Source organism: Pleurotus ostreatus, assembly GCF_014466165.1.
Source record: "Pleurotus ostreatus strain PC9 chromosome Unknown scaffold_8, whole genome shotgun sequence".
Lineage (NCBI taxonomy): Eukaryota > Fungi > Basidiomycota > Agaricomycetes > Agaricales > Pleurotaceae > Pleurotus > Pleurotus ostreatus.
The window spans coordinates 269,071-296,222 of NW_023503163.1; the positions used below are offsets into that span (position 1 = coordinate 269,071).

The window sequence follows — 27,152 nt, forward strand, 5'->3', positions numbered from 1 at the left end:
GGTAGGTATGCTACTATCCCGTCATTGTCCTCCGTGTATACCGGCTTCAGGACTTGACACTGAATATCTGTGGCCGGAGGACAACGGAGCTGCGCGTTCATTTATGGAGAGAAGCGTTGAAGGGTTGAAGTGTAGCCGTAGGATAGCACACAAACGGCCCCCAGAGCTCTTCAAGTCCGAGTCAATTATCTCCGTATTTCAGACATTTCGTCCCTTCAAGCGGGATCGAGCCTTCATCGACACTAATCGGGGTTACCGCGGCTATCTGAGCGCTCGCTTTGCCAATCATCAACGTCTGGGGATAAGCACCGCCTGACCCCAACGTCCAAGGGCGCTATGCCCTGGAAGTCCTTGACAATGACGGGCGAACGACGGGACGGCCCCATGACCAGAAAGCTATACCCATTATCTATACAGCTCACCGAGTCAGACTGCTTGTGACCGACGGCTGTTAAGCTTCCCAAGAAACAAGAAACTGGAAATGGAAGAAGGGAAGACACGTGTGTCGCAACCCGCTCTGTGAGCCGCAGCTACTTAGCAAGGGTCAGTACATTCAACTTCTACGATCTAAATATCCGAATACCTGAATAGTGCACTCAAGGTCCTTCCACATCGGGCCCTAGGATGTCGGCCTTGTTGTGCACGGAACGATTGTGTACCGCCACCGCTCCTGCAGCGACCTTCGAAGATCCAAGGGACGCGGCTAAGGAGGTGGCATAGGCACTCACCACTTGTTCTGGTTCACCATCAGCGGGATGGCCACGGCATCAAATGATATCTAGCGGAACCATCAGGAGACTTCCCACTGTGGTGCAGTTAATCATCCACTGCATTGGCATTAAGCACAAGGTGCCGAGGTTCTGACACGATCCCACGCGCAACTTGGGTACTGTTCGTCGCCATCAATTCGCTGATACAGATACGGCACAGCAATTGTTATTGGAATTGCGGCGGGAGCCTATACTCGGAGTCACCCCCAAGTTCCTTCCCATGCCTCCGTCTAGCTCTAGCTTGTTAGGGACCACAGCCCGGGCTCAACGGACCACACGTCTCCCCTAGGGCAGTGATATACTCGGAAACCCAAGTCAATCATTCACATTATTGACTCAAAATAATGATGGTCTCTCCGTGGAAGTGTGGTATGTGTCTCCTAGCTTAAATATCTGCCAGTGGACTGACACTTCCGGTTGTCCTCCCCTTAAAGCTCCTCCGCTACCTCGACCTCGTCGTTTCCCTACATTCCCTTGCCTCAAACGGGCCCCTAGCGGCCGTAGATGCCTTCTGCCGCGCAGCAAAGTCCCTCTGACACCTCGTCCGACGACGCCCTCGAGGCGAAGCGCAGCCTCTCGTGCCACACCGCCGGTTGCCTGAAGATCGGAAGCATCCCCCAGTCCTCCACAATCACCCTCACCAACTCTCTCCCAGATCCCACTGTCACCCTCTTCCCGCCCTGCGAAACCACCGATGGCGGTGTCCGGGCCTGGCTGTCTGTCCTTGGCGCGTCACTGGCATTGTTCGCGACCTTTGGGCTTATGAACGCTTTTGGTACCTTCCAAGCATGGTACTCGAGCCACCAATTGCAGCATCTTCCCCCTTCGACTATATCGTGGATTGGGTCTTTGCAGCTGTGGATGTTCTTCTTCGCTGTGAGTCTCTACTGTGCTGTCTCCTAGGATTGTTATTGAACTCGTCTTCCTCGTACGACAGGGTGGCCCAGTTGGGCGGCTGTATGATTCGTACGGTCCCACGGCGTTGATGATCATCGGAACGATTCTCTACCTTTTTAGCTTGATGATGACTAGCATCTCAACCCAATTCTATCAGTACGTTCTTTGTCAAGGCATCGTGTTTGGACTTGGTGTCGGCATGCTGTACGTCGCAATGTGAAATCACACTCCATCGTTCAGCAGAATTAATCAGTGTTTTGATTGCAGATTCTATCCATGCATGGCGAGCGTGTCGACACATTTTCTCAAGCTTCGCGCAACGGCCCTGGGAATCGCTGCCGCTGGATCAAGTTTGGGTCAGTACCCGTATCATCTATTTTCATAAATGCGATGTATCACCTGCTGACATCAAAGTATTGTTTGACAGGGGGCGTCGTCTACCCCATCTTGTTACGACAACTTTTCGATAAAGTTGGTTTCGGATGGGCTGTCCGCATCGCTGGATTCATCGGCGCTGCGTGCTGCGTTGTCGCCGTGTTGACAGTGAACTCGCGTGTACCTCCCACCCGACCGAAAGCCACCGCCTTCAACTTCGCTGGGTTCAACGACCTGCAATTCATCCTCCTGACGGCTGGAGGCTGTTTCGTCGCCCTCGGTACGTAACATAGTCCTTCCACTTCCATTCCACTTGGTTTTCACGTTCACGCCGCCGCTCACCCTCCATTTCGACAGGTCTATTCATTCCATTCTTCTATCTTGCGGAATTTGCGCACGCCATCGGCATATCTACACACCTCTCATTCTACGTGCTCGCAGTCCTCAACGGTGGTGGGGTCCTCGGGCGCATCGCCCCAGCGTACCTGTCTGATGCCCTAGGTCGCTTCAACCTCCTCGCCCCATCCGCGTTCCTCGCCGGCCTGTCGTGCGTCTCGATCTGGCTCTTCACGCACGAGATCATCGCCCTCATGTTTTTCGCCGCCGTGTATGGCTTCTTCTCAGGCGCCTTCATCTCCCTCATCACGCCCTGCGTCGCGCAGATATCAGAAATGAACGAGATCGGGACGAGGATCGGGACTCTGTATACAGTGATATCGTTCCCGTGAGTCGATGCCTCAGCACGGCGAACTGTGACTTAGAAGAGGCACAATATTGACTCAATCATATCTTGTTAGATCCCTCCTCGGTGGCCCCATCGGGGGATTCCTGTTGACAAGGGGTCGGGGATCGTACGTCCCAATGGCAACCTTCGCTGGATCAGCCATCATCATTGGCTCCTTCCTCATCCTGTGGTCTAAGCTCCGAATCAACACCAATTTTCTCGCCCGTGTATAGTATCAACCCATCTCACCTCACATTCATCATGGCTGCGACACGACCCCGGACCACAATCTACATTAATTTGCAACGTATCACATATCAATACTCGTATAATTAAATCATAGCATACTACATAGCATAGCATGACACTCGCATCACTTATCAAGGACATTGTAGCTGTATAATTGTTTGTATTAGATGACCTTCACTCACTTGGTATCAGAATCTCGGGGTGCCACCACGTCGCCATATGAGAATATCACTAGTACACTGCTAAACTATCTAGCATTCTTCATCAAAGTGCTACCCCCTCTCACGAATGCGTGTCCTTCTAGATGTAATGCACTTCTAGGGATTGACTAGGAGATTCTAGGAGTCGTTGAGCACGTGCTCACAAATTCAGCACAGCCACTACTGCCAGTTGCCCGCTTCATTTCATACTTCCAACGCTAATTTGCGGTTTCGTGATGGACTTCGTGTAAATGACTTCTCTCACAAGGAATCTCCCGTGGTTTGTAAGGGATCTTGGCGTAGGAGCCATCGGAGAGGTGCGTTTTCTCGGTGTTCTGCCTCCCCCCTTCCTTGTACGGCGCTCATTTCACTGGCTTTGCCTCGTAGACATGTTACGTTTCTCTTGTAGAGAATCTGAATGTGGGCGACGTGCCATGCCTCAAACTCTCGCTTTCTAAGGGGCTTGGGATTGGCATTGTGGTTGGTGGTTCAATCATGAAAGTACCGCAGTTACTTCTAAGTGAGTACTTGAAATGTTACACGGGGTTATGAACTCAAGGGAGACTAGTTGTAAAGGCACGCTCTGCTCGTGGCCTCTCGCTGGAGTCATACGTCCTCGAAACACTGGCGTACGCCATTCAGACTACTTATTCGTTTAGAAACAGATTTCCCTTCTCCACGTACGGCGAGAATTTCTTCTTGACCATCCAGAACATCATCATCACTTTCCTCGTCATTTTGTATGCCTCACACAAAACTCTTTCCCAGTCTCCTTCCTCGCGGCTCGCAACAGCTGCGCTGGCGACAGCTGTCACTGCCACGGTCTTGATCACGGTCCCCATATCTTTCCTCGCCTATCTCCAGATATCAACTCTCCCCATCTCAGTAGCGTCGAAGCTGCCCCAAATCCGACAGAACATGCGCTCACAGTCGACGGGCCAGCTCTCGGCGTTTGCGGTGCTCTCTCAAATAGCAGGATGCCTCGCGAGACTGTTCACCACGGCGACAGAGGTTGGGGACCCTCTTGTGGCTGCTGGGTTCGCGTTGGCATTGGCGCTGAATTGTATCCTTGGATTTCAAATGTGGATGTACTGGGGGAAGGATCCGTTTGATGGGGATATGATTGAGAAAGGTCTTAGCCGGAACTCTTTACCTGTATCACTGCCGTCGAGGAAATCTGATTGATTGTGCTTACCAGTCGCCACTCAATCTCGTGACCGAAGACAGAACTAAATCAAGCATAATCTACGACCCCAAACTACGACCCTCAGGCTGAAGCACTTAGCACCAGAACAATGAACTTGGGGAAGACCAGATAATCACAGGAGTCTACGTCACAAGAGCGCTTCGTAGTTCAAACAACGCGTTACGACCCTTGGTACAGGGATGGTACAATGGATGCTGTGACCGGGGCGGCTTGCTTTGCAGATGTTGATGTTTCCTTTCTAGGTCAGTACGATATGATTGGACCTCGTCGTGGACGAAGTGAAAATGAGTTGGGCCTTGTGGCCTGTAGCCAGAGGTATAAAAATGTCGGAAAGAGAGGCTGATCTGCACTACTTCTCATCCACCGCGCCCCCGCCGCGAAGACGCTGAACACTTGCAAAAAATATCGAGAAGATCGACGATATGGTCTTCAGCAAATTCGTTTCTGCGGAATCTTCGGATCCAGCGGCACTCGCATTGCGCCACACCGACGCCGCATCCGTCTTACAATACATCGCGTTCGGCGTCAGACAATGGAATCCAAGTCTCAACATGAAGGCGTACATCGCCTCCCCGTGCGCCATGCTGGAGTTTTTGATCCAGCAATTTGACGAGGTACCCGGGACACTTCTTCATCGCGATCTAGTGATGTGCCTTCGAGATATCCGAGGTCCCCCGGCCTCCAGCTATTATCACCCTCTGGATGCAACGCACACGTTGACTCACTGGTCTGTCGGCATCGTCACCAGGCTCAGATTGATGTCCTTCCCAGCCATACCCGGTCGATTGTCTCCTCAAGCATACCGTGCCTTCATCTGCGCCATGACTGTGTTGCTGGCGATTCATTACGACCCTCGTGGACCTACGTGGGTTCACCTCGCCATGAACAATGGCTTAATCAGGGTATTGGCTAGCGCTCGCAACATCTGGCCTAATCAATGCCCAGAGATATCGGCGACCCTCCTCAGAAAGGTTCTCTTGCCTTACCTTTTCTATTACCGCGTCTGCGTCGCCGTTAATGCTCAGCTCGATTGGCTACCAAATTTGGACCTCGATCATTTGGTCAGTATAGACGCATCATGGGCGCAGCTGGTACAAATCGCCCGGCATCGCGGGAAGTATACCAGTGTTCAACAAATGAGTCCTAGATGGTACTGTCGATGGGTCCGCTTGCTGTTGTTCTAAACCCCGTATTTGCGTTCTGATTTTCAACGGACAGTGTATGACAGATTCAAGGCTTGTCAACTACGTCTGTGGGGGGTGTCGAGATGTCTACTACTGCAGCCAACAATGCCAATCAAGTGACTGGGATGGCCATGGTCCTAATAAACACCCGCTCCGATTCGATTTTCCTCCCCACCACGAGGTGTGTAGAGAAGGAGAATTCTTAATCCCTTACGAAGGTAGGTACCTTTCTCGTGGTCCTGCAGCCGCCTTGAGTAACCCTTGATCCCGCAGTTGAACCTTTCGCCTCGCTACGTCTCGCGCCCATAGACACTAGGTATATCAAGTCCTTTGTCCGAGAGACAATCCTTCGCCACTGGAAAGCCATCGTCGAGCCGCTCAAGAAATATCAACCTTCAATCCCATCGTTGAGAGTTGATCTGACGGGTCTCGTTACGACCGTAGCCCTCACTGAGCCCAGCCCCGAAGCCACCCGCCGCCTGAACGGAGAAAGAGAGTTTCGCATCGACATCGTCTTTCCTCGGCCGGGTGGTCGGGAACCAGCCGTACTTAACGCGGTGATCATTTATCCCGAGCCCGACCCAAAGGAGGAGTACGTTCCTTGGCTGGAAGAACATCTAGAATCGTTGAAAATGCTCCAAGGTGTGGACTTTGACCCAATGCTTACGCGTTAACCCGCACAAGAGACAACGTCCTTTAACCATTTCATTTGTATTCTTTCATGTACTTCTATATATACGGGCCTGGAATCGGCTCACGCAGTATCATAATATTTTCCGAACGTTGATTATGATGCATATTAAGGATAGTCTGACGGAACGGAAAGCAAGGACGGAATATGCATGTGCTAAGAGCGTAATGTAAAGCGAAAAGAACGTATGGTTATCGATACCGATACAAATGGAAGGAAAGATGATATCGCGGGGGGTTGGTCTATCAGAAAGTCTCCTCTTCATCGACGGCTGCAGGTTCGGGTACTTCGAAGCCTTCCTGGTAATTGTAGGGCAAGTCAGACTCTAAATAGCTTCATGAGGCGATTCGGAACCCACTTCAGTAGAGTATAGGATTTTTTGTATTTCTCTGAGTGTATTGTCGTCCTTTCCTTCGGCCTCCAGCGTCTCTAGTTGTTGTTGAGCGAGGATCTCGATATCTCTCAGCTTTCACCCCGATCGCTTTGTTCAGTATCTCGGTTAGACGGGGGAGGTTAATTCACATTACCTTCTCAAAGTAGAAGTCCCGTTCTTTCTCAAGACCTTCGAGGTGGGTAGACATCTCTTGTACTTGAGCGCGAAGTTGTTGGACGACTTCCGGTTGAGCACTTCCGGCACGTCCGCCAACGGGTGTTCGGCCGCCTGCTCGTGCTATCCGCGTAAAATCAGCATCTAACGCGTAACATACTTATATGAAGAGGGCCCGGACGTACCTCCAGCAGAAAGACCGGTGCGAGATGTCGAAGGGCCGAGAGGTGCAATGGTGGCGGGTGGATCGGCGGGGGCACCTTTCCGCCTTGCAACAGGATCGTAGCCTTGTCCCCCATAGTTGGCATCCCAAAACCGCTTGACCCATTGCAAGAACTCGAGATTATCCCTGAATAACGCCATCAGAGCGCTATCGCTTCAGAAGAGCAAGACACGTACTGCATCTTGCACTTGACCAATCTCTCTACCGGGATAGGCTGTATATTGCATAGATTTAATTAATACCGTTCAGTGAAGTTGACTTCGAATAAGACGCGCCTTGTCAATTTTCTTGGCCTTGAACACGTTCTGCATGACCTTGAAATTGGTGAGGAACTCGTATTCATGTTTCGCGTTGAACTTGACGCGGTTCATGGGAAGATCGCCTGTAGAATCGCGTGTCGTAGTCGTCCGAGGTCGTCGCGTAGGTAGAAAGAAGAAATCCTTCAGCTTGTGCCCTGTGGTGCGATTCACGACGCAGTCGACGTACCGTAGATAGAGTCCAAGACCTGACAGTAAGCAGCACCCGAGCCACACTGCTCGACTTTCGTGTAATTGATCTGAAGGAGATCATTGATCCAGGCGAGGAGTTCGTTTCGGGATGCCATTCTTTGAAGCGGAAAAAAATAGAGAACAGACGGTGCAGCGCGTAAAAGGTTAGGTGAAAGAACCTGAAGGCGAGATGATCGATGTGCTCAGGGAGGGCGCTAAAGCAAATATAGATCCCGGGCGTCTCTTGGCGCCGACCATCTCTTGGAAGTTGGAAAACGCGGCCGAATTTTGCAAGCACAATTTTGCAGGTGTGATGCAGGTATTGAAACAAAAACAGAGACCACCAAGTGGACGCAACATAGATGCAAAAACTGCAAGACCTTACCGCTTTCGAACGGAGTAGACCATCTTGAAAGCGAGTCCGTCACATAAACGTTTTATACATAAGACCTAATACTGCAGAAGGCACCATGCTCCTGATCGATATCACGACTACCAGATGTCGTTCTGTGATTCTCTGCACTATGGGCTTCACAGATCTGAAGACGGTAAACATGAGCGTCATGTTATGAAAGGGGGTGCGCAGACTCTCCCGATTTACCAACATCAACGGCACGTTCTGCCTCTTTCCACCATGCATCCAGTCGCCAGCACGTGTATACACTCGATCATGAACATTGCTGTTGTACATCCGTGCGCTGATGGAGCCTGGTATGTCGATATCGACGACGAGCATTGTTTTGACAACTTCAAGCACCTTGTGGCCAACGAGCTTGGCTACTTTACGATGCGAATAGCATTGCAAGTACTTTATTTTGGTTGTCGACAGGGTGCTGTAGTTGAAGTTCTTATCCTGAAGGATCGCTATGGAACTGAGTCGGGTGAACCTGTAGGAGGAAGGCACAACGCACGAGGGATGATCGTAACCAGAGGTATTGAAGATTTGGGAAATGAGATATGAATGGGATATGTTATCGAACGGGAAGTTGATCAAGGAGCAAGCTGCAATCGAAGCGAAGGAAGTAGCCGTTTGCTGCAGTGCCCTGATTCGATCCACGGACATATCCGTCGGGGGGATGTAGTCGATGCTAAGACAGAAGAGGGAAGGGATAGGATTTTTGAAGGGTGCCATCTCCCATACGGGTGTCGCGAGGTAGAGAAGGCGCGGAAGTGCGCCTGTCGGAAGCTGAACGTCCTGAGACGGTCGTGGTTTCTTCGAAGAGTATACGTCGAGCTAATGTAGGACGAACGTACAGGAATTGTCGAAATTCGTCTGAGCTGAGGCGGCACTCCGCGAGCCTTGGTTGCGTCAGAGGTGCGCTAGATGAGAGTGATTGAAGGATTCGAGCATCGACGAGGGTATCCTTCAGCAACATGAATGTGGCGTGCATTGGCGCGGAAGGGGATTGCACGTCCAATAAGATCGTTGATATTTTAATGGGGAATAGGATTGAAGGAATGCTCTTGCACTACGAAAGCAAAGGACGTGGTAAACTGTAAGCCTGGGTTGTGCTGGGTGTTACGAAGCAGAGATTCCAGCTTCTGGATGATGTCTTCTTGAAATACCACCTTAAAGAAAGATATATCTCGGTATATTTTGCGCAAAGCGAGTGAGTTCCAATGTCGAGATACAAGGAGAAGATGGTGTAATGTCCTGGAACCATCGTTCTTGTCTACATCAAATCCTTCGGAGAATTTCGGGAGGTAGTTCAGACATTGGGATCGCCGCTAGGTAATTAGTTCATCAATCAGTACTGGGCTATCACAGTGTAGGCTCGAAGACCAGCCTGTATACGAGAGGATAGCGAGTCGATCTTCTGGGGATGGACCATTCGAGAAGTTCAGAACAATATGCAATACGAGTCAGCGTGTGAACGTATATTCTCACAATCACAATCACCTTCTCAATGTCACTGACGGGGAGCTTATTGTGAACACATTATGCTGCTGCATTCCTGCACCCTTCGAGTCGAGCACAACGTTAACCGCCGACCGATCCAGCGTTTACGGGGCCTTTCAACCTGCGGCATGATTGCGGGCCCATGCTATATTTTTCGAACTCGGGCTTATGCCTCCGCCCATAGCTTGACCCCATTATCCAGCTGACAACCCCATTTTCCCATCCCATCACCCACAACGCCGTTGCCATCCGCGTCCACCTCTGTAGGCATGACTTTCCACAACCACTTCTGCTCGCCTACCCAGAAGATCACGTTCCTCAGGCTCGGAGCGTATGTCCTCATCGTTGCAGCGAACGCACGCTGCGCGAATAAATTGGGCGGCTGGGGCTCCCAAGACGACACGTCGATCTCAACGGCCCACAAATGCGGTAGGCGTAGGAGGGCTGAAGTCAGGCGGTGGTGCTATGAACGAGCTGATTAGTTGGTATAAATGGAAGAGGCGCTTGCTTACATGGACGCTTGGGATGTGTAGCACTCCGATATACCGTATCGTTGGTACTGCTGTCGCGATCATATTTATAGCCTTCCAAACCACGTCTTCAGGCAGTTGCACGTTGATAGCGCGTAGACTCTTGTGCACCCAGCATAGGTTAGGTAACATCGACAGTACCGCACGATCGTTCTCTGGCGCTGGGTTTATTCGGATGTAAGTCAGAGGAGGATAGTGTTTTCGTCCGGGAAAGGGCGTCAACAACTGCTGCGCGATGAACAGCTGAGTTTCCAGCCTCGCTAGATGAGGTAGAAAGCCGTCGCTATCCGCATCGACCGGAATCGTTGGAAGAATAATGTGTGTCGGGGTCCCATCGGGCGACGAGCCGGACAGGTCGATGTATGGGTCAGGACACGATGTCTCCAATGCCACAACGCTTTTTTGCGAGCTCAGGAAGTCCACGAAACGCTGGTCCCACTGGAATCTGAGCTTCAGGTTCTTTAACTGAAAGGGGGGCGTCCCCAGGTCCTCGAATATCCACGTGTTGACGAGAACCGCGTCGGAAATGAGCAGAGTCTTCAAATTGGGCATGTGCTTGAGCCCGAGAGCGACGTCTTGCCATGCTGCGATACGCGCCGCGCTGTTCAGCCGGATGGATCCCAAGGTTTCAAGTACGATGAACAGATTCCGGGGGTAGTCTCCGAGCCGTTCGGAAGCATTGATTTCTCGGCACAACCCTGCTATCTCACTGAGGTCACTGAAGTACAATGAATAGAATAAGCGCGCTTGGGCGGGGCGTAGGAATGCTTTGGAAGAAAGACAAAGGGCGGGAAGGGTCTCGTCCGGTACCCATGGGGCTATGAGCTTGCACAAGTCCGGGCAAAGTGCAATCTTCGGCCCAGCGGACATTGTCGCGGTCCCAGTGAACAATCCTTCAAGAGTTCATGATTATCATTCAGCGCTCAACGGCTGGATACCAGATAGAAGTGCCACTCACCGCAATAATCGTCAATTATAGAGGTATCCCTCGAACCTTTGGACCAGGACCCTTTGGTGCTAGTGGTAGAACGAAAGAAGGATTGTGCTCAAGAATTGCACATGGATCTGTGGCTTGCCACAAAGGCTTCGCTGCCAAGAGGCGCCCAGGATACTTCAGCGCCCCTTTGAGTCTTGACACAGACGGTTGACCCCATTGATCTTAGTAGGTTCTTTCACCTCCGCTGCTTTCCTCCTTCTCCTTGCGCTGTCTCCACGCGATAGATGTAATAACGACGCGCTTATCGACCGGTTTATACCAAAAATGGGATTTTTATCGGGGATCTCTGTAGGTGAGTTCGATCTGTTGATTTGGGAATTGGACTCAACACTAACCTTCATGGTGGCAAGTCTACTCTTTACACGTCGCGTTGCCGTCCATTCCCAGAGGCTCCGGCATCTTTCTTCCCTTCATGGCAATTTTCTGGCACAACTTGAATACTTCTGGTCTTATTTGCATTTTCAGGATGTCGGTATCTATCCGTCTACAACTAGGAAATGGCAACAGTGGGGTCGACATAACCTGAGTATCTCGTCGCATATCACCACCTAAAAGCCTAGGGTGGAGCAGATAACTTTACGCGAATTGCGATGCGTCTAAAGTTCGCGATTTTGTGTCCCGTATTTTGTAGGGCTCCGATCTATTTCAACTATCCGTCAGCGTCGAGCACCAGCTGCGCTGTAACTCCCCTAAAAAATCCTGCTTTAATGCTGCCCTCTCGTATGGACCCCAAAACCTCAAACCCAATCGTACTTTCGACGCTCCGGCAACTTCGTGTCGCTCCATTTTAATGCTCAAACTCCATGATCTACCGCTGCTATGACTTCTATGACATTTCACTATCCCGTATCTACCCGCGGTACGGCACTACAGCCTCGGAATTTTAAATGCGTAACAACGTGGTTTCATGACGAATGCACATGAGGACACTGTAACAGTAATACCTTCAACTCCTCTCCGGCAATGGGCGTTGCACCGGTCTCCTTGTACGACTAAATTGCAGATGTAACTTCAATCTATCAAGCTGACCTCGGACACAAGCACTGATTCGATCAGACAGAACAAGCTCCCACCCACCCCGAAGCTTTCTCGGATGCAACACTGCGATCTTTATGTGCCGACTATCTGGATCCACCGATTTAACCAACCGCTGCATATTTTGTTCCGTAGGGGTTACCGTACTGTTCCTTATCTCCTACGTCGGCCTCGCCTACACAGAGGACTAGGTGTGCCAGTGGTACGCTCTCTTTATCTTTGCCATGGCTCGGCCTTACGTCCACAGTCTGATCGCCCGGAGTTCAAAAGCTCACTTCAATTGAGTTCGGTGATGTTACGTTCATGCTTCTTTTCATGTCTGGTCTATGAAGATGTGTTCTGACAGTACCATTGGTCGGGCAGCCGTGACGGTGAACTATATATAGCTTATGCTCACCCACTGAATGAGACTCCTCAAAACTCTCGCATCTCCCGTGTTGGCGTACGTACATCTTGATTTTCCATCTTGCCCCGACTGATCACCGATTATCCCACTGTCTCCAGATTCCGTATTGAAAGCATGAAACTTGCGATGTTCTAGCCGCCCTTCTGGCCGGCTAGACTTGTGTTAGGCATTCATCTTCTGGGGTCTTCTCTCTCGTTCTTAATGGCAATCTCTTACTCTCTCAGCTCCACAGGCAGTCAGAAGCGGAAGAGACAAGCGTGAATTACCATTGCACTGCAATTCAAGGGCTCTGAATGATACTAACGGGCCATTCTGTGTGGTGGGGTTTCCCTGCCTCTGACTCTATTCTACTGATGGACCTTAGCTCATTGTCTGCTCCCACCCGGACAGTGGATGGCCGGATGAGCATATCTTAGCCCAGAGGGACCCTTTCGCGCTCCGTGCGGATCGATCCGCTTCTATTTACGCGATGCATGTTGCTGCCCTGCATCGTGAAAGCTACTCTCGGGCGAGCCAATAGCATATGCTGCTCCTCTTTGATATGTGTTCTCGACGCTTGGCCGCTTGTCTAGCAATTAGATGCCTCAGAAGACAGCTGCCTATCAATTAGAAGCAAGGAGATCATCTTGGTCATGACATTAGGCTTGTCTTTGATTGGAGCATTGCAGCTTCGTGCTCTCGCTTTCTGGCACTTCGCATCTGCGGTCTCATTGATGGCTGACCATCGATATTGCTATCTACGAGTTCAGATACCTAGGCCACTTCGTTTTGAAGACACTGCCCACTATCGGCCTTCGAACTTGCTCATTGACGGCGTATATACGCCACTTCGCACTTCAGCCCCCCAATCACGACTTCCGTCATTGAGAACTGGCGACTCCACTGGCTTGAATACCAAATCTATATTGGGTGACAGCCAATCCGGATCCTCCTGCCCAATGCACCTCGTCATACCAGGACGGAAGTTGGAGCTTATAGGCTATGGTATAGCTCGCTGCTTCGGCATGAATCGCGTTGCCCAAATGTATAAAAGCCCTCGTTCGTACCAAGTTTCTTCAGTTAAACTCACAAGTGTAACTACCACCCCAACAGCAAATAATCACCTACCAGAATGTTCTCCAGCACCTCTTCGTTGTTCTTCGCAATCGTTGCATCCACGATCTTTGCGGCCGCCATGCCCGGAGGTGCACCCCCGACCAAGACTGCGACCCCGCCAAAGACTGTGACTGTTACCAAGGTTAGTTGCAGCCGTACGATGTTCACAGAACAAGTACTGAATGTAATCATTTTATTGCAGACAGCAACTGTGACTGCAACTGCTATTCCCGCCTCGGGGTGCAACGCCGGCGATGTCCAATGCTGCAAAAGTGTCCAGAAGGTACATAAGTATTGATTTTATTTTGTCGGTACCGCTGCTCATGCATCATCTTGGGACAATTGTCAGGCTGATTCCGCCGGCGGCGCCGCTCTCCTCGGTCTACTCGGCATAGTCCTCAGCAACCTTGATGTGTTTATAGGTGGCGATTGCTCGCCCATCACCGCTATCGGTGTCGGTGGTACTTCCTGCAGCTCGCAAGCCGTCTGTTGCGAAAACAATTCTTTCGTGAGCCCACAATCTTATGCCGGAGAGAATCGGACTCTGACTGCTTGTCTCGTTTAGAATGGACTAATTGCGCTTGGCTGCGTTCCCATCAACCTCAGCCTCTAAAGTGCCGACAAGCCTCGTGCCTCTGTCATTGTCACTGAGATTTACCAAAGCTGTCTTCGCGTAGTTTGGTTAGTTTTTGTAGCTATGAACAATCAGTTATTGATATATTGAATCTTGTACCAATCATGGGCCTATTTGAATCGTACACAACCCTCGGATATGTGATCCCCTAATACCTATAGTGAGCTACTGAGTTCTCGCGCTGAGGTTTTATCGTTGACTACAGTCGAGGACAATCAAACACATCAAATATGATCGAGACAGATTGAGAAATTTTGGGACCAAACCGTGTTCAGATTCAGGACCAGACAACCTGAAAGAGCTCAAAAAACGATGTCCGAAGTTTTTCCCACGAGTATTTGATGTGGCCAATTTTTTTTGGGAATTTTTTGAAACATATACTACCCTTTTGAGCAACTTTTGAGTCAATTTAATGATGAACTAAAGATTCTATCGCTAGTCGCGCCAACCGCGATGACTGGGACCCAGTATTTACATACTATATGTCATATTTAAGACTTTGTGAGTTGCAGTGTAATGTAGAGGCCGGTTATATCATTCTTCGAGGCCTTGGAGGCCTTCCACATCGTTTCATTGATATCCAACGGTGGGGATGACACAGCTGCGCCGATAACGTGATAGCGCCAAGAGGAGACGCCCAGGGGTCCTTATCTCACGTGAGCAAGTTTGTTAATTGTTTTCTGCCTCACCCGCTCGTTAGATATCAATTATTTATACTGTAAAATGTCTAGCTTGAGGAGTACTATAAAATGGCTTATTCAAATTTCACCCATCTTTTTTTTTGCGTGTGGCCAAAATTTTGAGGGTTCACTGTTTTTCGGCCAATGAACGGCTCGATAGAATTCACTCGGACCACGCGGGATATATTCTAATAGATGCCTATTATCATTCTAAAACAATTCCTGGGGTAAAATTAATGGTCAATATTTATTTGATGTGTTTGATTGTCCTCGACTGTAGGACTGTTCGCTCCAGTAATTTGTTCAAATTTTGTCTTGCGACTGAGCACCGCCGCCGGTCACATGATCTTTGATTCCAATGCGCCACTTTATTCTGAACGGCCATCACACGTTTCACCACCAACCAACATGTCAAAGTCTTTCTTCTTCCTTTGCCGGGAAAAGCCTTCGACGAGAGCAATCCATCTCAGAGCGGATCCTGAGCTGTCTGTATCTGAACTTGCATTGCAATTCTTCCGCCAGTTCAACGACTATTACGCCATGTCGTCTGCACCATGTGAATGGGAGATCTACAAGTTCAAGAAGGAGGTAAGTGATCGCCATTGATGCCTCTGAGCGTTTTCTGATAATACTAGGTACGTATATCCCGGGAGACCCGTCCTCCATACACGTTTCCCGCAGACCTACACGAAATCGCCGATTATCTCCATGATGACACTGAATTGTCCTCACTTCTACCTCGATTACAAGAACAGGATAAATACTATCATGGAATCATCTCCGTCAACTCTACGATCCAGCCTACAACCCACAATACCGAGGAGAAAGATGTACTTACAGAGTTACGCAATGGTATGTGGTGGTTCGCTGTATCTGCTCCGTGTCATCTGTTGACTGTCGAATTGGTTGTCAAGTTTATAACACTACCATTGCACAGTCTCGTAGAAGCCAAACGCCTAGCGAGATCTCCAAGTCCGCCAATTATCGTCGGAACCAGGCTACGAAGGAGACCTTGTTGTTGGATGGTAGATATGATTTCCGTGACCCTGCCAACACTACGGCACCCCCTGTAGAGCTCTACAATCCCGCATTCTCTCAGTTTCTGGCTGACATTGCCGACCCCACCCTGGAGGTCCCAAAGAAACTCATCCCCAAAGTGGCAAAGCTGATGGATCTCGCCTCCGCGATTTACAATGCGGAAGAAACCCGTAGGACGAAGCTACAGGGACCTCTCAACGATGTGATGGATTGCGCCTTAGCAAGAGTAACAAACTCTGACGGCACGGCTCCAGACGCTACAGGCCTTCACGTCCTCCTCAAGACAACGAGCCAGGCCGCGGCCATTTGCATTGAAGAGTATAAAAACGAGTATGGCGAGGGATCAACTGATGTTACCACACAAGCATCCTTCTCGATGCAGCGTATGTGGAGTCTTCCTGAAGTGAGTTCCAAAAAGTAGTATGGAAGTCCTACATGACAAACTGACAATTATGCAGAATAATTTCATTCGGGAGCGTTGTTGTTGCCCCACATTCCTTATTGCAATCGGGGGACCATGGTTCGGGGTTCTTGGTGCAGTCCTTACGCACAAATGCATCGTACAGCGCCTCACCGATCTCGCCTGGCTTGGCCTCAGCACGCCTTTGGAAGAGCAACGCTGCATTCGGCTCTCCAAGCTGTTCTACTCTCTCGCTCGCGCCCTCCATCGCCTTCGTGAGTGGTACGACACTGAGTTACCTACTTTTTCCTTGGCGGAAGCACCATCCCACCCACGCTTCTTCCCGTCTATCACCTCTTACCCTTCTCCTTCTGGGAATGTGGTCTTTCGCTATCTGCGGCCGCTGGAACGCGACAATGCTTGCGTCGCCTTTCTCGCGGAAATCGTTGAAGGTCCGGAATGCTTACTCGAGCCTTCAAAAACTGATGAACAAGGACAACTGATCGTCGTCAAGTTCGCAGCGCGGTACTGCGTTGAGGCCCATCAGCTTCTTGCTGATATGGGCATGGCTCCGAAGCTGTTTCACTGCGGCCAAGTGCAACCAAGACGCCCAGGTCTGCTCCTAATTGCAATGGAGTACCTCAGCGGCACCACAGTCAATGGTCTTACTGCCGACCAATGGCAAGCCTGCAAAGTCCAATCCAATGTGGGCAACATCGTCAAAGTTTTGCATGATAACGGTCTTGTGTTCGGAGACCTTCGCACCCCAAACATCATGTACTTGAACGGTTCGTTCAAGTTGATCGATTTCGATTGGGCAGGGAAAGAAGGCGAAGCTCGGTATCCCCCTTTCCTATCAACTGTTATTCCTTGGCCTCTTGGCACGCAGCCGTCTGCTTTGATTACTCGAGAGCATGATTTAGAATGGCTCCGCCGACTTGGATGATACATAGGTACTCTTTGTATGTGTCGTGAAGCCACAAATATGAAATCATTCCACATTCTATGAAATACCAAAGTCTGTCAATTCGGGTAAAAGAATACCTCAAACTGCAAGACCGCCCGCTATGGACATACTTTGCAGACAGAATATTAGCCCAAAATGCATGGAAAAGCGACGAGAATGTCCCACTAGACCTGAACACCTACAGTCCCTAAACATGCGACAAATCGTGGGTCCGCCGTAGTGTAAGCGGACTAGTAATTGAGCCCTCACTTACACATCTGCGCCCATAATCATGTACTCAAGCTTTCGACTGTACCCATTGCCGACAAGCTTGTTGACCCTAACCGCGGGTGGCACGGCATCCCTATTCAGTTAAGGTTATTGAGGACCACTGGGATGGGAATGAAGGCTTACTTGAGGTCACCAAAAGCAAATAAAACAAATGACCTTCCGCCATAAAGACCCTATGGGCTCATTCATTTCCAAAATCACCCCCAAGGACGACCAAATGTCTCAACCGTCCTATACAGATACCTCCCCTATACGTCAATTAATAGTTCTCATCAATCAGAACGCTTCGATCCTTGAGGCGGTTTGCTCGCAGAAGTCAACCCCCATTCCCGATCTCAATGTACCGTTTCACCCCTCGACGGAAACTTTCCGTAGTATTCCTATGGCTGCTGAGGCGGCGAATGTCATATGTGCGGCTGCCCTACAGCTCGCCGCTGTTCTGATGCCTCCTCAGGTTACGTTGTATCATGTTGCTGGCGGTGTTAGTCTGTGCTTATGTCTATGCAAGTATACACATACTGATTGCCAGCAATAAACAAAAGGACAACAGCTACTCTTCCGTTGCTTAGACCAACTACTTACAAGGGTGTAACCGTCAGGCCATATCAATGGGCTGAGTCGATTCCGAGCTGGTTACTGATCTGCGCCATCCTTGTTATGTGTTGGAAGGGGATCCTCAAAACGATGTACGATCCTTGTAATATTGATACCATGCTCCAAATCTCGATCGTTCTTTGCATTAGAATCCGGGGCGGAGCTACTGTGAGCAGAACTACTATGTGGCTCAAGCTCATAGACACCGGTTATGATCTAAGGGTGATCTCAGTCTCAGCCTTCAGTTGTAGAGAAGTAATGTGTCACCTTCTGCGGGTTAGAGGACTTGGAACGCTCGCTCTAAGACAACAATGAATTACCAGATTCACGGGCACATAAGTCAAAGAAATAACTTACACTTCTCGTTGTTCGTATCATCGTATTATTGTGGTCGTCTCCGAAGAGGACATTGTGTTGGTCGCTTCCAGTGAGGTTGTTCCACCCCGCGCGGGCATTCAGGGTCGAAAGCAGGGAGTTGGTGTACAACTTCGACAAAGCAAAATCCCAAACGAAATTTCTATATCAGCACCTAGAATCAGTCTCGAGTAGTCTGGTAGAACACAACATTGGCATACAGAGTGGTGTTCTATTGCGAAGGGAAATGCCAGGTAAGTGCATCGAACTTGTAGATGATCACGGTTGAACTTACAGGAACGACTAGGAAGATGATAACATCAGCCGCAGCAGAGATAGCTGTAATCATGCCAGTTTGGACAGACACTAAGGGTACAGGCACCGTCAGTTGGCGATGCAAAGACTGATTGCAACAGCTATACACACAGCGTATGATCCTATTGATCACATCATCAGTGGCTCGGACACCGCTCTTCCTGCGATACTGCGACCGTTCTTCAGTTGTAAGTGAAGTATAGAAGTTATAGCTGAGGCATACCAGGGATATTACAAGGCTGCTAGTAATGACAATGTCAGCGGCAGCGGACGAGGCAAGCCACGTAATTACGGCCCCGTCGAACTCGTGAAGTCTTGCATACTCAGGAATAAGTGTTACGGAGATTGTCGTAGCGATCCCGCCGACTGTGATCGGGGATCAGTATGGGTCTACTTTTTATGTGGCGTGGATGGGGAAGAGGACTTACTGAATGCGCAGATCGAGAAGAAGGAAACGATGCCTGCTGTCAGCTTGGACTTGGTGATTATGTTGATCCGCCACGCGATGAACAATTGAACGGGTGTGGATATCATCACCTTTGGGCAAAGTGATCGTAAGCATGAATAAATTACTCTAGGTAATTAACTCACCGTCGCAATGGGGTCTAAACAGGTATTTTCAGCGACTTTGGCCCATTCTGTGGGAAGCGGGCGCAAACTTACCTGCGGATAGCACTGATAGCCGAGGGGTTCAGCGTTAAACCAATGTGATGCATGTGAGAAAGCCTCACTTATGGGAGCCACAATCGTCGCCCGAGGTGTTGCTGCGAACGTTTACTTGAATTAGAACGCTCGCTTGTAGGATGGAGGGGAGCCGTCGAATACTAACCATAGCGTACAATGAGCGGTTCGTACATCATTCCGATATCAAAACCAGTGTTCAAAGTCTCCAAGATGAACAAGTAGAGGATCTACGAGGTGAGTGTAAGCCACCGGACTCAGGGCTAAAGACTTGATCAATGGTACCAGGTATCTGATCCATGGCTTATCACTAGACATCGTCTGATAGTCTGCGGCAACATAACATGAAGAGGACTTACTTCTTGTATGTCTGGTAGTAGATGAATGTCTGAGTGATGGATGCTGTGAGCGACAGCGTCTATACTAAATGACATCGAACTTGCGGAACATACCTGCACAACAAGAACCTACAGATCACCCATTAGCCTCGGGTGGATTTTTTACGAACGTCATGCCTACCCCGTAAAGGATTGTGTTGAGGTACACCCCAATAAGCATGGGCCCAAACCTATAAGTCAAGTGAAGATGTATCAGCGGTGGTTACACCAATAGTAAAACAGAAAATACTAACAGTAATCCAACGCCAGGCATTGTAATATTCAGTGAGTGTTTTCTAGGGCCAATGGCTGAACAATAGTCGTACTCCGTGCTTTATAGGTCCGAAGAGGATCTCCGAATTTAGCACCGAGGGAGATAGAAGCCTCGGAGCACCGTGCATCATGTCGAAGTGCTTTAAGTGATGTTCGATGTCAGCCACATTTGTTCGTGAAACGGTGAAAGTGACTTCGCCATGCGGGACAGGCCACAACTTTCTAAACAAAGTTCATGTTTGTATGTCCGTTGTCGTGATTGAGAAATTACTTACGCTAACAGCCTCGATCCGAAGGGAAACTGGAGTACATCGATGTCGGAGTCCCGTGCTGGACATGCCATCTATCAACCTCAGCGCTCTCGCAACATCTGCCCGTCTCCTCAGGTGGTAGTACTGGAACTTGAAGTTCCGAAATCTAGGTTGTACATGCATCTGTCAAGGCTGATTGACGTAGCGTGGGTCTGATTGTTCAAAGCTTGTGTGCAGAGCTACAATGGCACAACAACAGCATAACCTGGCTTCTGGGGTTAGCTCTTCTCACGCCAGTGATTGTATACCGAACAAGTTGAACTTGTTGGGGTCCGAGTCTCGTGCCTGTGGGTTCAGTCCCACGCCGCCAAAACTTGTCCAGTCACTGTTCTCCGCGTCTTGTTCGCATCACACAAGCCTCGGTGAGAAAAAAGCTTCTGTCACGCCGCTTCAAAGCCTCGGGTCGTTTGATAGAGGTGAGTGTAACCCCCATCATGGCAGACCCCCGCTCAGGTGCTGTAGGAATTATTGGTGCTGGTGCGGCTGGTTTGATCACTGGCTACACCCTACTGCAGGATGGATTCGAAGACATCCAGCTGCTCACGCGCGACACAACACCTGGAGGTATCTGGGCAGAAGAGCGCGTCTACCCTGGGTTAACAATTAACAAGTAAGTTTAGAATCACCCTTGCAGTGCTGCGGGGTTCATAACTCCCCAACTTCTAAACCTTAGTGTATATGGAGAATTTCGATTCTCACCGCTACCCATGCCCGAGACTGGTGGCCGGCTCACTGGAGAGGACATGCGGTCATATATGTCTGCATTTGCCAACGAGTTCCTCAAAGGCCGTATTCGTTACAACACCGAGGTCCTTGAAATCAGACGACACGATTCTGGTGATGGCTGGCTCGTTGAGATCGAGGATACGCGCTCGCGGATACGTCAAGTATTGAGGTATGCGAAGATAGTACTTTGCACCGGAGTATGTTCTTCATTTTATCAACGCAGTCTCGTCAAATTTCAATTTATATAGGGCTGCAGTAGTCCGTTGATACCCGATGAAGTCTCTCCGGCAGCCGCGAAAGTGTCCGAATTCAACGGTCCCGTAATTCACTCCTCTCAGTTTCGCTCGCAGATGGACGACCTACTGTCAATCGTGAAGCCGATTGATGCCAATGCGCCTGATTCAGTGGGGCGGATCGTAATTGTTGGCGGAGGCAAGTCTGCGCAGGACATTGCAGCCTATCTCACGAACGAAAACCGCAAGGTATCTGTCGTATTTGAACGAGCAGACGCCGTCCTGGGTGTTACCTCCCCCTTGCCTGATTTCATTAGAAGGAGCCGATTCCTGGGGATCATGTCTCCGCACAGTGAATTGAGAACACGATTAGAGTGAGTCGATGAAGGACTGAAGGTATATATCATCCGATGACAATATCGACAGACGTTTCTTGCATACGACTTGGCTTGGGAGTAAGATCGTCCATTTTGTATGGAACACGATAGCATCAACTTCCGTGCGCCACTCTCGATCTTCCGCTATGCATCGTCCTAGTAACCGAATACTTCTATAGTTCGATGCCCTCAAGATCCCGAAAGACTCTCCCCTTCGAAATGCCCACTCTCTCTTCTGGGGAATCCGCACAAATGACGAGGGAGTTTTGAGGCCGAATGGTTTCCACAGTCTCGTTGCGGACGGCAAGATCGATCTCGTCGCCCCAGTCCGGGTTACAGGGTACGGAGAGGACGGCAAGTCTATCAAGCTAAGCGACGGGCGAACTCTGGACGCTGCCGCCGTAATATTAGGCACTGGGTTCACGTCTTCCTGGAAAGGGTTGTTCACGGGTACGTATCAGCATAGTTCCTCTTTGATACATACAGAACGGCACTGATACGTCGATGTGTCTTTAGAGCAGACTGCCGATGAACTAGGCTTGAGCCGACATGCACCTGCCGATGTCCAGACAAATCAGTGGGACAATTATCAGTCCCTCCGTGATCCTCCGAGCTTCCTGGCGACCTCGAAGCAGCAGCAATGGGCTTCCTCTATCTACCGCGGCCTCGTACCTTACAAGAACATAAACAAACGTGATTTCGCTATCAACGGCGCCATCGTGAGTCTCGTCCCAACCTAATTTTGTCGATGATGCCCCAAATCGAGTACCTTAGTTCACGACGAATAACGGATATGCATTCGAGACGTTCTCGCATTGGATCTCGGCGTATTTCCTCGGCGATAAAATGCGGTTACCAGCAACACCGGAGGAAGCGTTCGCCGCCACTGAAAGGAATGCTGAGTGGCTGAGAAAGCGCTTCCCGGGCATGCTGCTGTGGACGAACGAGAGCTATAGCAGCAATCTTGCCTTCTTCACGTAAGCCTTCGCCCCATTCATGTCTAATGTGGGTCCACTAATTAGTTCACATTACAGGTGGCCACAAATCGTGGACGAGATTTTGGAGGATTTGGAACTGCCTAGCTTGAGAAGCGGCGGGAACTGGCTCACTTGGCCATTCAGGGTGATTGATTTGACGGAGATTGCGACGCTTCGAGAAGAACGAGATGCCAAACGCCTTCAACGAAGTAGTTAGCTTCGATTTGAGAAGTCATCTTTCAGCAGCGCTGGAAACGAAAAAGATCAGTACCGGATTGATATCATACACAACGTAAATGTCAATCCCTGCGTGTCACCAGCCTGAATTTATGTAACCCGCAAAACGACTAGTTACATGGGTCGCAGGTCGAGCAAAGGTCGGGTGTAGGCAACAGCAAGGTTAGGGGGTTGACACCGTTTGAAGGAGATGCTTGGAAGCATCCTATGCCTCTTGTTCAAGCTATTCCATAGACCGTTTGGGTGAATCGAAGTCGCAGGTGAGCACCTTCCTTGCATTCACTTCTAGGATCGCATTTCGAGCGACGTTCTACACCGACTCTATAAGGACGGGTCGTTGCGTTATAATCAACCTCACGATTGGAGGCGATGGCCTTGCGGAGGATGTATTCATTCAGGCAAACGAAGTACGGAAGCTGAGGGAGACATTTTCGGCATTGTTTGACGCGAATGTGTTGGCTGTCAAGCTGGTCTTCATGGGGTTACGGAGTCGACATTGTGTAGCTGTACTTCACTACAACATTGTACTAGGCACGGATTAGCCTATCTTGTGGAACACACGATGCAATGGTCATTGCACCAGGCTGGGTTTCTCCTTCCCCAGATATGTCACGTAGATACGCCTATTCCTCAACCCACTTACTTTGATGATTCGATTTTCGCCAGGCATCATATCCAGTGCGTTATCGCTCCAAAGGATCCCATCACCAAATTCTTGACTTTCCGTCCCTCCACCATCGATGTTGAAGAAGACCCCCTTCGCGGGTCTGTCAACGCTAACACGTAATTCCTCTTTCACAGCATCTACCTTCACCGTTATTTTAGGATCGGGGATTCGCAGGTATTTGAAAGGCTGAGGCCAATCTGCGTGTCGCGCCAAAACTTCCCCGGTGGATGGGTTGATAAGGCGGGCGCTGACTATAACAGAGCTGGTGCTGGTCCATTCGGGGACTTTGTACGGATCAGCATCCTTACGGGCGCTGGCCTTCGGGGGGCCGGGGCACGGCATGGAGATGAGTTCGGTTGATTGGTTTGGAAGCAAATGTACTCCACGGGTCTCCTTGTGAAACCAGTCAGAATTGAGATCGACACAATATAGTTCAAGTTCAGCATCAATCAACTGCAATGAGCTGTTCATTCCCCAGATGTCAATGCGGGCGCCATGCGATTGTATCGCCCCAAACTCGTAGAACTGGCGGTTGAAGCATGTTAAACCGCAAAATCAGGATACGTCGGGTAAATTTCCATACCTGACGAGGCCTGTCGTGGTCGCGATTCTGGATGACCTAGACACCAACAAGTCAATCCCCAAGCAGGCGATAGTGTAGACATATACGTACCGTTCTTGTTATGCCGACTGCCACCTCTGCAAGCTGACGTGAGATGGTGTAGTAAGCTGGCTTTGGTCTGAGCTGTCGGAACGTCAGATGATGGTACAACAGTGGGGCGAGGGTGAACGACGGACGTAGTAATCCACTATCGCCCAGGATGTTACCGGCCAGCAGTCGTTGAGCTGCCATATCAAAGCGCCGGCCGTCTTAAGATTGTGGATACATCATATGTCAGTAGTAAAGGGCGATCCAGCGTTGCCTAGCACGCACGTATTCCTTGCCCTTTCCGCGCCATTTCCTTCGCCATGACTGATAGGCGTAGCTCGTCGCCTCTGATTGCATCAACTGTGTAGTGTATTGGTAACTGATCAAAATTAGACCACTGCTTTATCAGGTGGCGAAGCGGGAAATTGACGAACGTCTCGAAGTCGCTCGTCATGCGGAAGTTCTCATTCATGAGAATGGCGAATCTTCGCTCAAAGCTGCCCGCTCGGGTATGTTGCGCCATCCATATTGACTGTGGGTGCCAATCGGATTCGGCGGCACCCTCCATCCACGATTCAATGGTCTTCATGCTTGGCATTGATGGAATGCCGAACTCACTGGATGCTGATCATTTAGAGCCCTTGAAACTGCACCGAGGGAGAATCACCGCACCTAACGAAACGCCCTCCGAGTTCATCGTAGCTTTGGTATGGCAGCTCCTTGCCTCCCCAGATATTCCATTGATGTACATCTCCGATAGTGGGGTCGCTGGTGTTCCATCCTTTACCTCCGTAAGGAGACCCACGGTGATACGGTATGGGTGGTTCAGTGAGCCCAGAAACAACAGCAGGCAATACTTCCTCGTAAATCTTCCGTGCTGGGAGGGTGTCGATCCCTGTTCCCGGCGTCATCTCTGATATTCCATGAAGGCGTACACAGCGTGCTTACCGCCCCACTGCAGAACCTGCTGATAGTCTTCGTTGTTCCCGCAGAACAAGGCGATCGACGGATGATGCCGTAGCCGTCTTACATTATCCTCCGCTTCCTTTCGCACATTCTCCACAAATTCATCGTGTGCCGGGTAGACTCCACAGGCGAACTGAAAGTCTTGCCAAACAAGAATGCCAAGTTCTGCCATAAGCCAATATGTTCGCGCGTCAGCATCCAAGTTCACGTTCAGTAGCTCACCATCACAAATATCGTAGAAGACGTCGGGTTCATAGACACCTCCTCCCCATAAGCGTACCATATTCTGATTCCCCTTAACGAGTAAGGTCAGCCATGCACGGTACCGTTCAGGTGTAATAGTTGTGAGGAAATTGTCAGCGGGAACCCAGTTCGACCCTAATCGTCGTAAGGAGCACGAAAAGAGAAGATATTAGAGTAATCGCATATTTAATTAGTGGAAATACGGACCGCCCATGAACATCCTAACACGGTTGATCTCGAATAAAAAGGTTGAGCCTGTACCATATTGATCAGGTTCCTTCAGCGGCTCTTGCACGAGTGAGACCGAGCGAAATCCTATGCGTTTTGTGATTTGATGAATGACTTCATCAGTCTGCCAACGATAGAAGGTAAATGCCCACTTCAATGACTGTAAGGTAAACTCACTTTGAGGAGAACCAGATCGACCTCTAGACTATAGAGCGATTGAGTGCCATACCCCACGGGCCACCAAAGTCGTATGTTATCATCGTTGAGGCTCCAATCAACTATGCCCTTTAGAGACACTTTCTTCAGCTTCTCCGTCTTGTGGGGGATTTCTTGTCTTGCCGTCCTAATGGTCCTACCGTTGAGGTGGTTCAGCGACACTACGATGGCGTAGTCCTTATTGAAATCGCCTTGCACAACCGCGTTGACGCCGACTCTTGCAACGAACGTACTCGAAGAGGACTCTGGGAAGTGAACTGTGATGCATGGTTGGACTTCCTGTATCCTTGCGAGGTACGTTTCGATCCGGATCGATCTATATGGTCCGCAAGTCATCAACTCTGGGCCCTAACGAAATGGTTAATTCGACACTGTATCTGTGGGCTTGTCACGAAACGGACCCAATCCCATCTATTGCGCCAACGTGATTATGAGAAAGTCAAACTTATACGAATTTAAAAGGCCACATACCGCCAGTCATATTGGGCCTTCCGTAAATATACACGGCTAGGATCCCCCAGATTGGTCGATCCGGCGCGCACCTTGCCATACTTCTCCTCTTCTGCCTTAGCGAGCTTCTTGGCCGGCTTGAAGTGCAGCAGTAGGGTGTTTTGTTGCGAGGATGTGGCCGGTTCTTCACCGTCAAGCAAATAAGTATACGTACGAAACATATTATCCGCCGATATGATTTTGCTTTGATTCTTGTTGTCCTTCGATTCAAGGCATTCCGAACAACGGCAGGAAACCACTTACCAAATAGACATCGCAGACAGTGTCAAGCCCTTCGAATATTAATTCTGAGCACTGCCCCAGTTCTAGCCTTGGCCCCTTGAAGGTGCAATAATACAGCCACTCTACCTCGCCGATCCCTGGGATTTAAGTACGATCAGTTTCAATACGACAATCATAGACATGGGCCATACATTGAACTTTGTGTTCGTTGAATGCAACGAATGGATGGGGGATCCACTGACTCCTCAAGAGCTCAACGTGAACCTCGCTTGGAAACGCCACCGCGAGTTGCCATCCACCAATAATGCTCCCTCGAGAGACATCATGGCTGTCGTCCGGTAACCCATGGCCTAATTCTTTCACTACCTCCGCGATAGAATCTTGCCTTTGTTTCCAAAACCACCCCTTGTCAAGTACTGTGTTTAGCATGGCCATATTGACCTAAGATGGCCGGACGTGAGCAGCACTGAGATCTATACTTGTCCGTTT

At 49.9% G+C, this 27,152-nt stretch overlaps 11 protein-coding genes across 11 annotated transcripts; 6 read left to right on the plus strand and 5 right to left on the minus strand.

The window, feature by feature from the left end:
• Positions 1-1,274: 1,274 nt before the first annotated feature.
• PC9H_010405 (uncharacterized protein) lies at positions 1,275-2,999 on the plus strand (the record flags this gene model as incomplete). The annotated part of the gene is made up of 6 exons (XM_036779898.1): positions 1,275-1,646; positions 1,708-1,871; positions 1,935-2,023; positions 2,095-2,322; positions 2,400-2,766; positions 2,840-2,999. 6 exons carry the CDS (start codon positions 1,275-1,277, stop codon positions 2,997-2,999), a joined length of 1,380 nt encoding a protein of 459 aa, XP_036627281.1.
• Positions 3,000-3,466: 467 nt separating this feature from the next.
• On the plus strand, positions 3,467-4,400 carry PC9H_010406 (uncharacterized protein; the record flags this gene model as incomplete). Its single annotated transcript, XM_036779899.1, has 3 exons — positions 3,467-3,532; positions 3,603-3,735; positions 3,784-4,400. The coding sequence occupies 3 exons, from the start codon at positions 3,467-3,469 to the stop codon at positions 4,398-4,400; spliced, it is 816 nt and encodes a 271-aa protein (XP_036627282.1).
• Positions 4,401-4,844: 444 nt separating this feature from the next.
• On the plus strand, positions 4,845-6,280 carry PC9H_010407 (uncharacterized protein; the record flags this gene model as incomplete). The annotated part of the gene is made up of 3 exons (XM_036779900.1): positions 4,845-5,585; positions 5,641-5,824; positions 5,880-6,280. The coding sequence occupies 3 exons, from the start codon at positions 4,845-4,847 to the stop codon at positions 6,278-6,280; spliced, it is 1,326 nt and encodes a 441-aa protein (XP_036627283.1).
• Positions 6,281-6,542: 262 nt separating this feature from the next.
• On the minus strand, positions 6,543-7,671 carry PC9H_010408 (uncharacterized protein; the record flags this gene model as incomplete). The annotated part of the gene is made up of 7 exons (XM_036779901.1): positions 6,543-6,596; positions 6,656-6,763; positions 6,825-6,967; positions 7,030-7,193; positions 7,244-7,281; positions 7,343-7,449; positions 7,554-7,671. The coding sequence occupies 7 exons, from the start codon at positions 7,669-7,671 to the stop codon at positions 6,543-6,545; spliced, it is 732 nt and encodes a 243-aa protein (XP_036627284.1).
• Positions 7,672-7,992: 321 nt separating this feature from the next.
• On the minus strand, positions 7,993-8,946 carry PC9H_010409 (uncharacterized protein; the record flags this gene model as incomplete). The annotated part of the gene is made up of 3 exons (XM_036779902.1): positions 7,993-8,094; positions 8,157-8,750; positions 8,806-8,946. The coding sequence occupies 3 exons, from the start codon at positions 8,944-8,946 to the stop codon at positions 7,993-7,995; spliced, it is 837 nt and encodes a 278-aa protein (XP_036627285.1).
• A 675-nt stretch (positions 8,947-9,621) lies between these two features.
• PC9H_010410 (uncharacterized protein) lies at positions 9,622-10,855 on the minus strand (the record flags this gene model as incomplete). Its single annotated transcript, XM_036779903.1, has 2 exons — positions 9,622-9,918; positions 9,968-10,855. 2 exons carry the CDS (start codon positions 10,853-10,855, stop codon positions 9,622-9,624), a joined length of 1,185 nt encoding a protein of 394 aa, XP_036627286.1.
• A 2,679-nt stretch (positions 10,856-13,534) lies between these two features.
• Positions 13,535-14,131, plus strand: PC9H_010411 (uncharacterized protein; the record flags this gene model as incomplete). Its single annotated transcript, XM_036779904.1, has 3 exons — positions 13,535-13,801; positions 13,868-14,026; positions 14,084-14,131. The coding sequence occupies 3 exons, from the start codon at positions 13,535-13,537 to the stop codon at positions 14,129-14,131; spliced, it is 474 nt and encodes a 157-aa protein (XP_036627287.1).
• A 1,109-nt stretch (positions 14,132-15,240) lies between these two features.
• On the plus strand, positions 15,241-17,216 carry PC9H_010412 (uncharacterized protein; the record flags this gene model as incomplete). The annotated part of the gene is made up of 4 exons (XM_036779905.1): positions 15,241-15,420; positions 15,468-15,684; positions 15,747-16,273; positions 16,329-17,216. The coding sequence occupies 4 exons, from the start codon at positions 15,241-15,243 to the stop codon at positions 17,214-17,216; spliced, it is 1,812 nt and encodes a 603-aa protein (XP_036627288.1).
• A 1,420-nt stretch (positions 17,217-18,636) lies between these two features.
• PC9H_010413 (uncharacterized protein) lies at positions 18,637-20,102 on the minus strand (the record flags this gene model as incomplete). The annotated part of the gene is made up of 14 exons (XM_036779906.1): positions 18,637-18,687; positions 18,751-18,821; positions 18,882-18,939; positions 18,994-19,136; positions 19,199-19,307; positions 19,362-19,375; positions 19,434-19,445; positions 19,502-19,534; positions 19,600-19,681; positions 19,737-19,761; positions 19,811-19,839; positions 19,904-19,918; positions 19,971-20,019; positions 20,083-20,102. 14 exons carry the CDS (start codon positions 20,100-20,102, stop codon positions 18,637-18,639), a joined length of 711 nt encoding a protein of 236 aa, XP_036627289.1.
• Positions 20,103-20,846: 744 nt separating this feature from the next.
• PC9H_010414 (uncharacterized protein) lies at positions 20,847-22,942 on the plus strand (the record flags this gene model as incomplete). Its single annotated transcript, XM_036779907.1, has 8 exons — positions 20,847-21,022; positions 21,086-21,335; positions 21,387-21,745; positions 21,798-21,870; positions 21,928-22,198; positions 22,265-22,467; positions 22,523-22,725; positions 22,783-22,942. 8 exons carry the CDS (start codon positions 20,847-20,849, stop codon positions 22,940-22,942), a joined length of 1,695 nt encoding a protein of 564 aa, XP_036627290.1.
• A 591-nt stretch (positions 22,943-23,533) lies between these two features.
• Positions 23,534-27,092, minus strand: PC9H_010415 (uncharacterized protein; the record flags this gene model as incomplete). Its single annotated transcript, XM_036779908.1, has 15 exons — positions 23,534-24,154; positions 24,213-24,248; positions 24,303-24,374; positions 24,428-24,499; positions 24,564-24,657; positions 24,713-24,895; positions 24,951-25,173; positions 25,227-25,409; positions 25,467-25,622; positions 25,695-25,839; positions 25,893-26,279; positions 26,333-26,342; positions 26,403-26,632; positions 26,685-26,800; positions 26,855-27,092. The coding sequence occupies 15 exons, from the start codon at positions 27,090-27,092 to the stop codon at positions 23,534-23,536; spliced, it is 2,766 nt and encodes a 921-aa protein (XP_036627291.1).
• Between the last annotated feature and the right edge of the window lie 60 nt (positions 27,093-27,152).